The 18044-nt window shown below is 44.3% G+C and overlaps 1 protein-coding gene across 1 annotated transcript in view; it reads right to left on the bottom strand.

Moving 5' to 3' along the window:
* The window catches only part of LOC126337818 (uncharacterized), a 96794-nt gene extending 79478 nt beyond the window's left edge, over window positions 1-17316 (bottom strand). Inside the window, exon 1 of the mRNA XM_050001501.1 lies at window positions 17176-17316. Within this exon, the coding sequence (XP_049857458.1) occupies window positions 17176-17266 (91 nt within the window). The 5' untranslated portion in view covers window positions 17267-17316. The remainder of the gene's footprint in view (window positions 1-17175) is intronic.
* Between the last annotated feature and the right edge of the window lie 728 nt (window positions 17317-18044).

Here is an 18044-nt window from a genome sequence, read left to right as displayed (position 1 = left end):
AGTGTTTCTATGATAGTGCAGATGCGTTTATTGAAATCTGCTGAAGTGACTTTTATATGTTTTTTTTACACTTGAAGTAGAGTCCTCTAAAACGGACCTGCTTCTAAAGTCGACAATTTTGGCACCTATAGTTTACATAATTCCCATATCCCATTTTCTTTTATAAGTGACTAGAGCTCAAAGTGCGGCGAATCCAATGTTTAAAGTTTTGACACGAGCCCACTCTTACTGTTTAAAAGAATTTTAACGACATTTTACTTTAATTGATAGTTTATAGTAATTTCGTCCCACTGCCCACCAGAGTGGCGTTTGATGTATTTGCTAGATTTTATAAATGGTACTGTGAACAAATCTAGATCAAATATAGTTCTGGCATAATTTTTCGCAAATATAAAAGTAATTTTTGTTGGAAGCGTTTGGCAGTCAATTGAGAAATGTGGAGAAAATACGATACAAACATAGGATGGCAGACCGCTGATTTGAAATCCCGCCACGTTTTGCCAACAGTCCCGTGGCTTATGTTACAGCCACACCAGCCCTATAGCTTCTACACAGCAAGGCCAGTCTACTAGTATCTATGGTCGAAGCTATGGATCAGCCTGAGAGGTATTCAGAAAGTGTTCTTTGAGTTCCGGCTGTGTCGGCCGAACAACTCACAGGCCGCCTCGCTGAGAATGCTGGGAAGTGAGTTTGAAGAGGGCACACTATTGCTTTCACTTGTTGGAGGTCTTGAGAGGCGGATGCCACTGGTTGCCTTTCTGCTGTACTGTGAGGTTATGATGCGTGGCTTGTCTGTGTTCAAGCTGAGCACGCTTGCAATAGGACCTTGTTAATCTTCACAGTGAACGCGGGCTTCATGTGTTCCATGCGCCGCCTCGCTCGGCAAGGTGGTCATAAAGACTCGATCTATTTCCAAAAAAGTAATGGATATATTTACATAATAAGCATGTATGTTCACTGTCAATACTTAATGTTCATCGCACTTTAACATTGCCTCCGACCGTTTTGAGATATTACTCGCTTCTCTCGCTTGAAGAGCAGACCTGAGTACATTTTCAAGCATACCTTGTGAAATACACGATGCTGCATCCTGGACTGGAGCATTTAGATTCTGGCAATCCCTTACCTTAGCTTTGTACGCCCTTGACTTCATGTCCAACAAAATAATACCAACGGCGTCGAATCAGGTGAACGCGATGGCCACAGTCTTGCAGGATCTCTGCTACTCACCCGTCGGCGTATCTTCAATTTAGGTGTTCTTTTATTACGAGGGCAAAAAGAGTGTGTGCTCCACCCTGACGGAACACAACAGTGTCAGCTGCGTCTTCTTGCTGAAGCTGTGTTTCCAGTAATTTCTCTTTGACATTCAATGGTAATGTGAGGTGGTTCGTTTCCCCATATGTGGCAGTTCTGTTTCTCAACTTCTCCACAGACGTGGAATTTGGCTTCATCAGTAAACAAAATGCGATGCATAAAGGTGTTCGTTGTGTGCAGCTCCTATCGCATCGTAACGTGCAGCGTGCCAAGTTGCGGAATCTTTGTGGTCTAATTCGTGAGCCAGTTGATGGTGGTACACTTTTTCTCTTAGTGTAAAATGTAAAACTTCGGCAATCATCGATTTTGGCACTTCTAACTTGTTGTTTAAACGACGAGTTGATTCACTCAGACCTCTTTCGATTGTTTTCTGAGTCACTGAACAGCATCTTGTGATATAGGACGTCTCCATGCACGAGATTCATCGGCAACTTTTCAAGTTCTTTGGAACTTATGGACAATTAACAAGATGTCTGTTCTTGTTCGCTTTGGTTTTTAAAATTTCCTTTATAAGTGAATAAGGCTGCATTACCAAACAGATGGATTATATTGATATATTATATACGAGGGTTGTAACTTAAATAGCTGCAACTATTTATTCACAACCTATACAAAAGAGTTACATGTTTGCACCTGTTACTGTCATTCAAAGTAGTCGCCAGTGTTGTGTAGAACCCGTTGCCAGCGATGAGGAAGGCATTATATACCGTTAGCAGAGCCTGTTCTGTTGATGGTGCGAATGGAGCGGTCTAAAGTTGTGGTGATTCTCGTGTACGACTGTGATGGTGTTATCCTAACGCATTACATTCCTCTACGGCAGACCGTCAGTGCACAGTATTACTGTTCGTTTTTAGAGCGTCACCTGTGACCAGCTTTGCGAAAGAAGCGGCGACACTTTCTGCGCAACCCACCCATCATTCTCCACGCCAATACGCGGGCGCATACAGCGCAAGCTGTGGCTGCTTCGTTTGGTTGATGGGACTGGGAAGTACTGTACCATCCACCGTACTCCACGAACTTAAGTCCTTGTGACTTTGATTTGATTCCGAAGATGAAGGAACCACTTCGTGGGATTCGCTTCAGAATCTATTATTGAGAAACATTCTTAACCGCATTTATTATTATTGTACCGGCATCTAGTTTCAGCCCGACGTAGGGGTCATCTTCTGGGCGTTTACACTGTGGAATTATAAATATCCGTCAAAAAGATTCCATTATACAGCAGCTAAAATTACGTAAATTTAAAATATGTTACCCATTCGTCGACTGCTGGTGATGTCACTCCTGTCTACATAACGGCAGGAAACTATTCGAGACTAACCCTTCGTATGGGCTTAAATAGCGTGCTGAGATCCCGTGAATAGACGGTCCTTCTATTATTTACTGTCACTTAAACTTATGTTAAACCAAGGTCGCTAGTAATTACATATTATAAACTGTATTAAATGCCGTTGATCGCCGCCGGAGGTGTTGCCGTCTATTCACGTGAATTCAGGACGCTATTTAAGCCCATACGAAGGGTTAGTCCCGAATAGTTTCGTGCCGTTATGTAGACAGGAGTGACACCACCAGCAGTCGACCAATGAGTAACATATTTTAAATTCACGTAATTTTAGATGTTGTATAATGGAATCTTTCTGACGGATATATATAATTTCACAGTGTAAAAACCCAGAAGATGACCCCTTACGTCGAGTTGAAATCGGTTGGCGGTAAAATAATAACAAATGCGATTAAGACTGCTTTTGAATAATTGATTAATCATACTAATCGCTGCTTCATCCCCACAACCATGTTGTCCAAAAATTCGCTTCAGAACTGTTCCAGAGATTCAGATGGTTCAAATGGCTCTGAGCACTATGCGACTTAACTTCTGAGGTCATCAATCGCCTAGAACTTAGAACTAATTAAACCTAACTAACCTAAGGACATCACACACATCCATGCCCGAGGAAGGATTCGAACCTGCGACCGTAGCGGTCGCTCGGCTGCAGGCTGTAGCGCCTAGAACCCCACGGCGACTCCGGCCGGCTCCAGAGATTCGACAGGCAGTAGATCGCTCCATTCGCACCATCAACAGAACAGGTTCTGCTAACGGTATACTACACCATTCACGTCGCTGACAATGGGTTCTACACACCGCTTGTGACTGCCTTGAAGGACAGTAGCAGGTGCAAACATGTAACTTTTTTGTATCGGTTGTGAATAAATAGTTGTCACTATTTAAGTTCCAATCCTCGTAAATGCATGCAATGGATTTTGGGTATGGATGGAGACTTTATGACCACCCTGTATTTCATACCTTTGCTTGCGATTTAGCAGAAAAGGTAGATGTGACTGTAGTCGCAGAACCCTGTATTTCATACCTTTGCTTGCGATTTAGCAGAAAAAGTAGATGTGACTGTTGTCGCAGACGTAGTGGTTTATTTTGCAAAAATGTGCGCCTTCGATGCCTTGTATCTGTGAGTAATTATACCATACTGGATCGATATACCCCCCGCAGTGCGCAGGGCTATAAGTCACTCTGCTTTACATGTCTTTGCGCTTGATGAGATATTTGATCCGACTGTTCATGTTCACTTAAATTCAATTTGCAGATCCTATGCCCATTGTAAATCGTTGCCCAAAAAATTTGTGTTCACTTTCTAGGTAATTTTCTACAAACTCTTTGCTGTTAGATCGCGTTACTAATTTGACTAATGGGACTAACCAATGTATTTAGTGCGGACTTTTCTTAATTCAGCACATATCCAGACTCACATTTGTTGGTAATCTGTCTTTAAAACGATACAAGATTTTTCGAAGGAAACGTACTGGTATCTGAAGCTTCCTGACGGATATAAATTGTGTGCCGGATTGGACCCTAATATAGAACCCGTAATCTTGCCTTTCTCGGTTAGTGATCCCACTAATTGAGCTATCGAAACACGACTCACAGTTTCATTTCTTCCAGTAACTGTCTCCTGCTTTCAAAACCTTACAAAAGCTCTCTTGCATACCTTGCTGTGCATAGCTTAGCTTGAAGAAGAATATTGCGGAAACGCAGCACAGGGTTTTGTTTCAGGACGAAAAATGCACTGCCTGACAAAAAAGAGAAGCACCCAGAAGGGGAGAAAAAACAGAAATTAAGCTTCACTGATTGAGAGGGTATTTGTTTTGATTTCAGCGATCACACAATCAAGGCAAATTTACAAAGCACTTGGCAGTATGAGCCCACTTATCAGCTTAATCTAGCACCCGCTCTGGTCTGGACGCATACACTGATTCGATTACGAAGGTTGCATCCTCTAGTGAGACTAGTTGGCCGAAAACTATTGTAACTGGTCCTTGATAACCTGGATACAGGTGTGGGATGGAGTTGACGCCCGAGCTGGTCAACACATGTTCTTCTGGGGAAAAATCTGTGGATGTTGCTACACACGGAAGTACGTCAGCATCACACACAGCTCATAGCGACAAGTGTCATGTGTAGATGAACACTATCCCGTTGAAAAATGGCGCCATGATGCTGTCACATGGAAGATAACATACGAGGACACAGATTTCCGTGACATGTTCCCTTAATCATTAGTAATCGTGAACTGAAGTTAAAGCCAGTAGCTGCCTACACCATGACGCCATGCGCTGTACCTCTACAAAATATTGGAAGAATGCCACCTTGTCTCCTCAGGTGGCGGTCGTATTTGCCGATGATATTCGTTCAGGGCCGTCCAGAAGCACTACTCGTCGCTGAACGACATGTGAAGCCATTAATGAGCAGTTTGTGCCTCCAAGTCACGGCACCGCTCCATTTGCAGCCGTTTTCAGTTGCGGTGCTAACGGTGGCCCAGGACATGGTAATTGCCCAGTTCGGATGCTCCTAGTCTGTGGCTAATAGAGTGGGATGACATGGAATGTGTCAGGTAGTCCATTACTTATCCCCGAATGGCAGGTACGATAGTGAAACCTCGGTGTTACTGGTGCACAATACGACAATATTCCCTTGTGATGATCAGGTGTGGTCGGCCGGAAACTTGACGCCGAGCATGTCTAGCCTCACTTTCCTATGAAATCAAACACCGGATGACTGTCACATCGTTATGCCCCACAAATCTGTATACTGCACGATTCGACCAGTCGACAAATGAAGATACACAATGACACTCCTTTCAAACTCTGTTGGGCGCTGACAACGCTGTCTCACGCGTGTATGTGTCATCTCTGTGTCCTCCACAACTGTCTCTCAACATCTGACGCTGTTAACACCAGTTATAAGCCATATGAGGCCTGGTAACAACACTACACACGAGCGACACAAATGCACTATGGTGGCTGTTCTACCTATGACAGAGAACTGCAAGATGATATACAGGACATAAAATCACCTCTGAGGCTTGCGATCATTTTTGTTTAATAATTGGCAACCGATGTTGTACAATCGCAATAAGGTCATGAGATGTGCAAATGACTCTATTATTAGAACATCTCATGGCTTTATTTTGATTGTACAGCATTGGTTGCCAATTATTAAGAGAATTGCAACTCTAATCGTTTACATAGCCGGTACTGAGTTACACTGACCGAGCGAGGTGGCACAGTAGTTAGCATACTGGACTCGTATTCGAGAGAACGTCGGTTCAAACCCGCCTCAGGCGACCTCGATTTATGTTTTCCGTGATTTTCCTAAATCGCTTCAGGTCGGCCGACTTCCTTCCCATCATTCTCCAATCCGATGGGACCAATGAGCTCCCCAAATTAACCAACCAAGTTACATTGACATTTGAGCTTTTCTTCTGGGTGCTCCACGTCTTTTGTTGGGCATTGTAATTTTGTCTTGAGTAAAACAAGAAGTAAGTTAGCGCAGAGGTTAAGAAAGTATGATTGTGCTGGGAAGGAATGGCCTTCCGTTTTCATTCGGTAACGTCAGGAGAATGTAGGGATGGCTGTTTTGATGCGGCCACTGTAGACCCCTTCCTCTTTCAGTTAATCTCCTGGAAGTGTCCTACAACTTCGTTGCCGGTGGTGTGATAAGCTCTAATTCTTCTGTTTCTTTTCAGTCGTCTTTATCTCGACGAGGCTTATCAGTAAGATGCGATAGTGCTGCAACTGGTGTATTATACTAAACGTAAAAATGATAAAACCCTGTCATTTCCTTTACGTGAGGGAAAAACGGATGAGTAAATAATTCATAGCTGCAGATGCACACTAAAATAAATGCACAGGAATACCTTTGACTGCAACTTATGCAATTAATCTAAGAAACGAAGGAAAATTAGGGGAACAAATTTGTGTAGTCGCTAATTTTTGTACAGCACTAGTGGAGAGTCTCATGAACAAGGTACTAAAAATCTTTCCTTGTGAGGCGTGAGGATGCGGTTTGGGTTGCGGTCATATAAAAGTCACTTATTTATTTTTTTCTTGACTATCTCGAAAACCGCTGCTCCGACGGAAAATGTTCTCCAGTACAAAAGCAAACTATATTAAATTTCCTACAAAATGATCCTATTCATTTTTATCAAGGACTAATAGTTTCTGCGTTAAGGGAATGGAAAAATTATTGAAAATATTGGTTTAACGGTGTAAAATTCATGTATATTGCTGACTAATGTGGGTTAAGAACAAATGTGATTACTTTGTTCCCATATGAGCTCAGTAGAACGTTATTAAGGGGTATATTGTGTTCTGGGAGTGTAACGGAGTGGAAAGGTGGGGGTGGAGGTTAGAAGCGTGAGAGAAGGTAGGTCGCCGGTTTGTGGTCATGCGCTTTCCTCCTTCATAAGTCTGGAACGTGAAAAGCGTGCAGGCAAAACCAAATCCTCTCTACTGCACTTCTCCACAATGCTAGAGCGAAACTGATTCTTAGTCACTCTGTACGCCAGCTGTAGTGCTGCTCGCTTTTCAGTTGCCGCGCAGTGTACCCGCGTGGTTTGGGGCGCTTTGCCACGGTTCGCGCGGCTCCTTCCGTCGGTGGTTCGAATCCTCCATCGGGCTTGGGAATGTGTGTGTTGTCCTTAGCGTAAGTTAGTTAGATTAAGTAGTTTGTAAGCCTAGGGACCGATGACCTCAGAAGTTTGCTCCCATAGGAACGTAACAAAAATTTAAAAAAATTGCTTTTCAGTTTGCAAACAGACATAGCTTCCCAGCATTTCTGTCCAGTTCTCCTATGTGAGTAGACAAAATAACTTCACTGAGCACGTGTCCGTATATTGCAGTTATTTTCAGTTTATTAAGTGACTACTTATTTGCGGTTGTGACTGAGCTATCATATAAAAAAGCTCAACCGCTGGAGCTGTCAACTTTCTACCACACTGAAAAGCCTGTCGAAAGTGTAACATGCTATCAATATGTATTTGACAGTATCAATGGCTGCGTTACTTTTCGCACCTTAGGGGTATTAAGTATCTCTCAACGCCTGAAGAGGCACAGTGGCTTATTTGGGTCCCGCTGCAACAGAAATCACCTATATGTTACGGAACTTCAGATATTTCAACACAAATCAAGTAATGCATAATGACAGATTACTGTTCTAGATTTAAACATGATCAGTCTTATTCGATCAGACATATTGACACCACAATGCGAGATAAGTGTTAAGTGGCTCCACTTAGAGTAGCTCACTCTACAAGTAGCAGTAATTTCTGAATGGAAGAGATTTATGCAGTCTTCCTCTAACACAACTAATGGTGAGAAAGAAAAGTGCTTTTTCTGGTCAGTCAGTAACTCAACATCAAGGGACTAGAGCATAGTTACATGGTTTTACAATTTGCACTCAACAACAGACATGAGCATGGTGCAACATTTACCAATTCAACCCCATCCCCACCAACGTTACATAGCCGAACGGCAACATCACACTTGCAAATTATGCACTTCTCAGTCATTACTTAGAGGAACGTACTTTCACAATAACTTTCTTAAAACCTACAGAGCGAAATGGTGCAGCAGTTAGCACACTGGAGTCGCATTCGGAAGGACGACGGTTCAAACCCGGTTCCGGCCATCCTGATTCAAATTTTCCGTGATTTCCCTAAATCGCTTCAGGCGAAAGCCGGGCTAGTTCCTTTGAAAGAACACGGCCGATTTTCTCAAACATCTTTTCCTAATCTAAATCTGTGCTCCGTCTCTAATGACCGCGATGTCGACCGAGCTCAGTGAAATTATTTTGAGTGCTTTCATAAGACAGGATATTCTGGGGAGATATACACTGTGTCATTCTCCAAATCGAAACAGTTGTCAGGTTAAATGAGATCTGACCTCCGACTGCAAAAGAAACTGGTACAGGAGTGCGTATTCAAATACAGAGGTACGTAAACAGGCAGAATACGGCGCTGAGACCGGCAACGCCTATAAGAGACAAACAAGTGTATGACGCAATTGTTGGATCGGTTATTGCTGCTACAACGGCAAGTTATCAAGTGAGTTTGAACACGGTGTTCTAGACGGCGCACGAGCGTCGGGACACAGCATCTCCGAGGTAACGATGTGGGGATTTTCCTGTACGACCATATCACGAGTGTACCGTGAATATCAGGAATCCGGTAAAACATCAAATCTCGGACATAGCCGCGGCAGGAAAAAGACCCTGCAAGAGTGGGACCAACGACGACTGAAGAGAATCGTTCAGCGTGACAGAAGTGCGACCTTTCTGCAAATTGCTGCAGATGTCAATGCTGGGCTATCAGAAAATGTCATTGTGCGAAGCATTCAACGAAACGTCATGGATATGGGCTTTCGGAGCCGGAGGCCCACTCGTGTACCTTTGATGACTGCACAACACAAAGCTTTACGCATCGCCTGGGCGTACACGGGTATGGAGACAACCCCATGAACCCATGGACCCTGCATGTCAGCAGGGGACTGTTCAAGCTGGTGAAGGCTCTGTAATGGTGTGGGGCCTGTGCAGTTTGGGACTCTGACAGGTGACACGTACGTAAGCATACTGTGTGATCACCTGCATCCATTCATGTCCATTGTGCATTCCGATGACTTGGGCAGTTCCAGCAGGATAATGCGACTCCCCATACGTCCAGAATTGCTACAGTGTGGCTCCAGGAACACTCTTCTGAGTTTAAACACTTCCGCTGGCCAGCAAACTCCACAGATATGAACATTATTGAGCATATCTGGGATGCCTTGCAATGTGCTACATCTACATCTGTATGTACATACATACTCCGCAATCCATCATACGGTGCGTGGCGGAGGGTACCTCGTACCACAACTAGCATCTTCTCTCCCCGTTCCACTCCCAAACAGAACGAGGGAAAACCCCCTCGCACTCCTAAGGATTTACGGACAGTCCTGCAGGATTCATGGTATCAGTTCCGTCCAGCATTACTTCAAACATTAGTCGAGTCCATGCCACGTCGTGTTGCGTCGCTTCTGCGTGCTCGCTGGGGCCCTACACGATATTAGTCAGGTGTACCAGTTTCTTTGGCTCTTCAGTGTAGTCCGTCTGTAAACCGAAAGGCGAGCAGCGTTTGTGGTGGACTTATTCGCCTTTCTCGAAAGAAGAGTGCAAGTACGTTAAAGGAGACTAAGAAACAATTTTCACTGTAGCAGTGTATAATAGTGTGCAGAGATATATGTAGAATCTGTTCATATCCTTTTCATGTGGTAGCGTTGTCAGTATCTCACGTCTGCAATCGTTGTAGAGTAACACACTTAGTGTAAGATATACATCCCGTGGGAGTGTGTGCACTCAGCATCGCCATTGATTCTTAACGTGAAGTACCCTGCTTGCTCTTCGGTTTGCAAACTTACAAAGGACGGAAGTGCATGAGCACAATTCGGCGAAGAGCCTTCCCTTACGCATCTGACCTCCATCCGCCCTCCATAGCGCACATCCGCGGGACACAATCTATCCCGTAATACGGTTCTACTGCACGTAAATGTGGTACAAGCATCGAATATTTGTTCTTAGCACACTTCATTTGACAACAAACGTTAATTTTGCACCATTAAAACACTAAAGTGCGGTTTTTCCATCCACTGCACTGAGCAAGGTTAGCGCAGTGGTTAACACACTGGACTCGCATTCGAAAGAACGACGGTTCAAACCCGTGTCTGGCCACCCTGTTTTAGGTTTTCCGTGATTTCCCGAAATCGTTTCAGGTAAATGCCGGGATGGTTCCTGTGAAAGGTCACGGCCGACTTCCTTCCCCATCCTTCGCTGTTCCGTTCGGACCGATGACCTCACTGTTTGGTCCCCTAACCTAAAACAAACAGCCAACCATCCCTTGCAACGCCGAAACTATTGTATTGTTTGTTAACCGGGGATCTAGAAACGACGGAGAGGCTCAGTCCCCGCCGCACCCACAGTGGTCCGCAACCCCACGAAGACTACCGCAGTCCACTTCACTCTTCCGCCACTTCACACCGAACCCAGGGTTATTGTGCGGTTCGGCCCCCGGTGGACCCCCCAGGGAACGTCTCACACCAGACGAGTGTAACCCCTATGTTTGCGTGGTAGAGTAATGGTGGTGTACGTGTACGTGGAGAACTTGTTTGCGCAGCAATCGCCGACATAGTGTAACTGAGGCGGAATAAGGGGAATCAGCCCGCATTCGCCGAGGCAGATGGAAAACCGCCTAAAAACCATCCACAGACTGGCCGGTTCACCGGACCTCGGCACAAATACGCCGGGCGGATTCGTGCCGGGGACCAGGCGCTCCTTCCCGCCCGGAAAGCAGTGCGTTAGACCGCACGGGCAACCAGGCGGGCGGCGAAACTATTAGTGCCAAGGAAAAAATGAATAGTAAATTCCATGTAGTGTAATTTTGTACTGCGAACCGTTTTCGCCAGGAGGTGTGGTTTTCGAGATAGTCAAGAAATACCTAAAAAGTGACTTTTACATGTCCCCTCCAACCGCCCTCCCACGATAACGCCCCATTGGCCAGGATTTCTAGTATGCTTTTCATGACACTCCCCTCTACCACTGTACAAAAATTTGCGACTACACGAATTTTTTCCTCCAGTAGATTGGGCTAAGTTGGGGTATGAACGTGATGGATCTTTAATAAAAGTCTGGATGCGGTTCTGGAGCTATACTCATATTCGGCAGAATCTAGCTTCAGATTCGTGTCTGGCTCGGCTGGTTCTTATTTTCCATGCTTTTCATCAACAGTTACCGATTAAAATTTTTCACAGCAGTTCATGGCAAATTTATTATCCCAGTTCTTATCTAATTTTTGTTCTCTAAAGTTTATGTAGGCAGTTTTGATGACAGTACAGTGAGTGGAACTACTCATCTAATATAGATCACATTCATTAAGGAGCGTATGGTCGTTACCCAAAAAAAATCCTGTGTCAGGAAGTTGCGCGGCACAGCTTATGACAAATATTTTCTGTCCTGTAAGGGATTCCTTTTGAAGGCGGCGATAAAGTCCACGGAACGTAAAACTTTGAACTTTCTTCCTTGGAGAAGTTAAATTATGACCATTCTTTCCTTGTAGGGAAATGAAAGTGAATTCAAACTATTAATACTCCATCTAATGTAACTCTCTGATATTTCATGTTACGTCTAGCCCAAATCATGGACTTATGAGATGCCAGACGATTTATTGATGAAAATAGTAGAGCCCCTTTTTCTTGCAGTATTTTATTCGAGGAGCTACGTGGAGAAGATGTCTCTAGGCTTTTCGCAAGTCGACTTATACATTCCATGAAATTCCTATTCAGAAGTGATGTTGTGAGGTCGTCTCCAAATTGAAACTAGCGATATTGCTCTTCAGAAATATCTGCCGCTTAAAGATTGCTGTGCAAGGACAAACTCCTTCCACAACCAACGATTAAAAATGCGTCACCTTTAAGTTTCTTGATGCTAAGTGTACTTAAAGCCAGCAGTTGGACAATATGCTGTTAGAGTCGTCAAATGTTTTTCAAGAGTCAAAAATGTTCAAATGCGTGTGAAGTCGTATGGAACTGCTAAGATCATCAGTCCCTAAGCTTACACACTACTTAACCTAAATTATCCTAAGGACAAACACACGCACGCATGCCCGAGGGAGGACTCGAACTTCCGCCGGGACCAGCCGCACAGTCCATGACTGCAGCGCCCTAGATCGCTCGGCTGTTGGGTCAACCTTAAGAAATGATGTAGCCCCACGTCGGCAGTGGATCACAATTATAGTTGAACACATCGATTCGTTTGCAGGATAGTAACTGATTGTTGTTCCCTGAAGAGCGAATGTGATCTCGTTGGTACATTGACTCTCAGGGGGCCGTCGTAATAACAAGTAAAAATTAACAGTGGTTATGTTTCGAGGGGCTGCGCTGAGAGCCAGGCAATCAGCACTTCGTAAATGTGGCACATACATGTGCGGGATTCCCGACCAGGTAAAACAAGTGTTTTGACATGTAGAAGGGCTTTCATTCTGCTTTTGCACACTCTTACACGTACATCCAGGTTCCGTCCTACCAGCTGCTGTCCTACGTCTGATTCACTCCCGTTACGATTGCATTGACGGAGATCACTTATGGTGTTGTTGAAAGCTACCGCAAAGTTACCTGAAGGCTTTTCCGGGATATTTCATACATAGGAATCTTTACATCTACATCTACATGACTACTCTGCAATTCACATTTAAGTGCTTGGCAGAGGGTTCATCGAACCACAATCATACTATCTCTCTACTATTCCACTCCCGAACAGCGAGCGGGAAAAACGAACACCTAAACCTTTCTGTTCGAGCTCTGATTTCTCTTATTTTATTTTGATGATCATTCCTACCTATGTAGGTTGGGCTCAACAAAATATTTTCGCATTCGGAAGAGAAAGTTGGTGACTGAAATTTCGTAAAAAGGTCTCGCCGCGACGAAAAACGTCTATGATGTAATGGCTTCCATCCCAACTCGTGTATCATATCTGCCACACTCTCTCCCCTATAACGCGATAATACAAAACGAGCTGCCCTTTTTTGCACCCTTTCGATGTCCTCCGTCAATCCCACCTGGTAAGGATCCCACACCGCGCAGCAATATTCTAACAGAGGACGAACGAGTGTAGTGTAAGCTGTCTCTTTAGTGGACTTGTTGCATCTTCTAAGTGTCCTGCCAATGAAACGCAACCTTTGGCTCGCCTTCCCGACAATATTATCTATGTGGTCCTTCCAACTGAAGTTGTTCGTAATTTTAACACCCAGGTACTTAGTTGAATTGACAGCCTTGAGAATTGTACTATTTATCGAGTAATCGAATTCCAACGGATTTCTTTTGGTACTCATGTGGATCATCTCACACTTTTCGTTATTTAGCGTCAACTGCCACCTGACACACCATACAGCAATCTTTTCTAAATCGCTTTGCAGCTGATACTGGTCTTCGGATGACCTTACTAGACGGTAAATTACAGCATCATCTGTGAACAGTCTAAGAGAACTGCTCAGATTGTCACCCAGGTCATTTATATAGACCAGGAACAGTAGAGGTCCCAGGACGCTTCCCTGGGGAACACCTGATATCACTTCAGTTTTACTCGATGATTTGCCGTCTATTACTACGAACTGCGACCTTCCTGACAGGAAATCACGAATCCAGTCGCACAACTGAGACGATACCCCATAGCTCCGCAGCTTGATTAGAAGTCGCTTGTGAGGAACGGTGTCAAAAGCTTTCCGGAAATCTAGAAATACGGAATCAACTTGAGATCCCCTGTCGATAGCGGCCATTACTTCGTGCGAATAAAGAGCTAGCTGCGTTGCACAAGAGCGATGTTTTCTGAAGCCATGCTGATTTACTTCGTGGTCTAACTCATTCTGTGTAAACCATACGTGACAGATAATAAACTAACCTAAACTACGCGATCAGTCGTTGAATGCTCGAGGGACGTCGGCCGGAGATCGTGTCATCTTCTGCTTTGTGGCATCACGCGGATGCCGTACGGGGGGTGGGGGCTTGGGTCAGAGCTTGGAGCCGCTACCTCTCAATCAAGTAGTTCCTCATTTGGCATCACGAGGCTGAGTGCACTTCGTTCCAGTCATCTCATCGAAGAAAACGTAGTGGCAGCTGCGTCTGAGAGTCACACACGCTGGTAACTCGGAAACAGAGGCGGATTTGCAAATAACGCTCATTGTAAAATCAGTGAATCTGCTAACGTTTCTCTTACATACGAGCTCAACGGACAAAAAAGTAGTCCCCCTGGATAAATCATTACAAACATCATTTAACATCGTGTAATTCCACCACTGGACGTAATGCCCGCTTGGATTCGGTTAGCAAGTGAGTCACACAAGGTTCAGCAATTACGTCGTATACATGTTAAGCCACCCGCTGAGGATTTGATCACGCAGTTCAGCCAAAATGTAGGGATGCTGAAGATGCAGTTTTATCCACTTTTCCAACATGCCTCACAGATTTCCTATGAGTGACAGTTGATTTTGCAGGCCAGTCAAGAAGTATTACGGCTTGGGAGTGTCCAGAAAACCAGTCATCTATTCTTGCTGCCCAATGAATTTTGCTGTTGTCGTCATTACGTTTATGTGCGAGCAATGGTCTCTTGCCAGGTAGCCAAGTCTAAATGTTCATCGTATGCAGTTTCCGTCGCACTTTCGCTAACATTTTGGTATCGACCTTCATTCACTGACTGCAGGAATCTCTGTCGCGTTTGAAAGCGATTTTTATTCGCAAGCCGTGAAACGCATCTCCAGCCGCTCTCAGTTTTTTGTGACCACAATTAAGATGTCGTATTTCGCAGCCACTTGTGTTGCACCACTACTTGTACACACTTTGCAAAAACAAACATAATGTCAGATGGAATGACCGCAATCAGTGGTTTTACAATGTTACTTATAATCCGTCTTGATTGCATAAAATGTTTATTCACATGACCGGTTTCGGTTCCTCTAGAACCATCTTCAGATTTGCAATTTCGGTTACAGGAATAACCCGTCCCTATACAGAAATATTCACATTCTGCGAACTAGCTTAATTCCCACTACTTCGCTCGCGTACGGTCTATGGTCTACACAGTTTTTTGGTTTTTATCTAATGGAATTCGTATTTTGTTCACATATTGCAACTCCTTCTAATCTCTTCACGCCAAATAAGCTCTTAGAAGCATGGTCTTTACCGAATATACTTCCCAGCAAAACGCGATTCTGGTAGCTGGAGTCGAAGGCTTTTGTTAACAATGCCTTTTGCGTTCTTATGTGGGTATTTCCCTAAAAACTTCAACCCCTAACACAAATTTCTTTATTTGTAACTGAGAAGTGAAATACTAATTTTCATAGATTTACCTTCAAAAATTTTTTAATCTAATGAAATATTTTCATAAAAATTTTCACCCCCTATTTTACCCCCTCGGTGGGTGAATTTCCAAAAGTGCTGAAACAGGTATTTTTTTTAATTTCTGATGGAGAAACTAAATATCAAATTTGGTAGTTCTAGCTCCAAATTGCCTTTATAGCGACGTATTTTCAAAAAGCCATTCATTCGCTCTTCACTCCATTAGGAGTGTAATTTCGAACAATCGCTTCTTAACCGATGTCTACAGTATAAGATACAAACCCTTTCCATATTTCAGATTTTATCACCTATTTTACGCCCTTAGGGGTGGAATTTCGAAAAATCTGTACTTAAACTACGCCTCTAGTTCAAGATCAGCATCTTCTGCAAATGTTAGTGGTTTGGGCTGGGCGATGATCAGTCAGTAACTGAGTTAGTCAGACTTTTTTTTATACATAGGGTGGTCCATTGATAGTGACCGGGCCAAATATGTCACGAAATAAGCATCAAACGAAAAAACTACAAAGAACAAAACTCGCCTAGCTTGAAGGGGGAAACCAGATGGCGCTATGGTTGGCCCGCTAGATGGCGCTGCCATAGGTCAAACGGATATCAACTGCGTATTTTTAAATAGGAACCCCCATTTTTTTATTACATATTCGTGTAGTACGTAAAGAAATATGAATGTTTTGGCAGGAGCACATTTTTTGCTTTGTGATAGATGGCGCTGTAATAGTCAGAAACGTATAATTACGTGGTATCACGTAACATTCCGCCAGTGCGGACGGTATTTGCTTCGTGATACATTACCCGTGTTAAAATTGACTATTTACCAATTTCGGAAAAGGTCGATATCGTGTTGATGTTTGGCTATTGTGATCAAAATGCCCAACGGGCGTGTGCTATGTATGCTGCTCGGTATCCTGGACATCATCCAAGTGTCCGGACCGTTCGCCGGATAGTTACGTTATTTAAGGAAATAAGAAGTGTTCAGCCACATATGAAACGTCATCCACGACCTACAACAAATGATGATGCCCAAATAGGTGGTTTAGCTGCTGTCGTGGCTAATCCGCACATCAGTAGCAGAAAAATTGCGCGAGGATCGGGAATCTCAAAAACGTCGGTGTTGAGAATGCTACATCAACATATTATTACACACCAGAAATTGCATGGCGACGACTTTGAACGTTGGGCGGAAGAGAAATTAGGGGACGATGACAGAGTTTTTGCACGCGTTCTATTTAGCGACGAAGCGTCATTCAACAACAGCGGTAACGTAAACCGGCATAATATGCACAATTGTGCAACGGAAAATCCACGATGGCTGCGACATGAACATCAGCGACCTTGGTGGGTTAATATATGGTGCAGCTTTATGGGAGGGAGGATAATTGGCCCCCATTTCATCGATGGAAGTCTAAATGGTGCAATGTATGCTGATTTCCTACGTAATGTTCTACCGATGTTACTACAAGATGTTCCTCTGCATGACAGAATGGCGATGTACTTCCAACATGATGGATGTCCGGCACATAGCTCGCGTGCAGTTGAAGCGGTACTGAATAGCATATTTCAAGATAGGTGGATTGGTCGTCGAAGCACCATGTTACGGCCCTCACGTTCACCGGATCTGACGTCCCCGGACAGGCTACTCACCACAGTCGTAGTAAGCCACAGCTGAGACGGCGGCGCTCAGCAGGCAGGCGACGAACGCGAAGAGAAACACTTTGGCGGCAGCAGGCGCCATGGCGGGCGACGAACGCAGACCTCGTGTACACACGCAGCCCCGCTGCCGCCGCCTTAAATACCGACGCCGCTGATATCACACGGAGACACAGGGTCTGCGTCACGGCGCCTGCGTGCCGTGTCGCCCGCCGTCCCCCAGTGGAGCAGGTGTTTTCTGTCTCATCAGCTGCCTGCAGCACTCCTCAGTCTCAATGCCGACGCCTACAGCACGCGACGCAATAACAGCCAACCGTGTGCGATGAATACCGGCGGTGCGACACAACATTAGTCCCTGTGACGCTCCGATGTACCGTATTTACTTGCGATAACTTCGGTAATCTGTAGGTAGACGTAGAGACAGACTTCCTGCGTGATCGTAACACTTTACGATATCAATCCCTACTGATGGCTGATACGGTGGTGCTGAGCCCCTATGGGACCAAACTGCTGAGGTCATCGGTCCCTAGGCTTAAACACTACTTAAGCGGGGTAGGACGTCAAACGGGCCGACTTCCAGAAGGAGAGGCACCACAGGACATTTTAATTTGCACTGTCTATACTTTTACAAATACAGTAGAGTGCCGATTACCCTAAGTAATTGGGGGACATGGGTGTTCGGAAAACTGGTTTGTTCGGATAATCGAACTGTACATGTTTATTTGCCAAAAAGAAGTACTGTACAGTAAATTTATTCATAAAAACAGGCATCTCTTTTAGTATTACAAAGTACAAAGTAACACACAAAGGCAACTTCAGTAGGAATATATAGTATGTTGCACAGTTCATTAAACAAAAATATA

The sequence above is a fragment of the Schistocerca gregaria genome, chromosome 1 (genome assembly GCF_023897955.1).
Source record: "Schistocerca gregaria isolate iqSchGreg1 chromosome 1, iqSchGreg1.2, whole genome shotgun sequence".
Lineage (NCBI taxonomy): Eukaryota > Metazoa > Arthropoda > Insecta > Orthoptera > Acrididae > Schistocerca > Schistocerca gregaria.
This window is presented reverse-complemented; position numbering and strand designations above follow the sequence as displayed.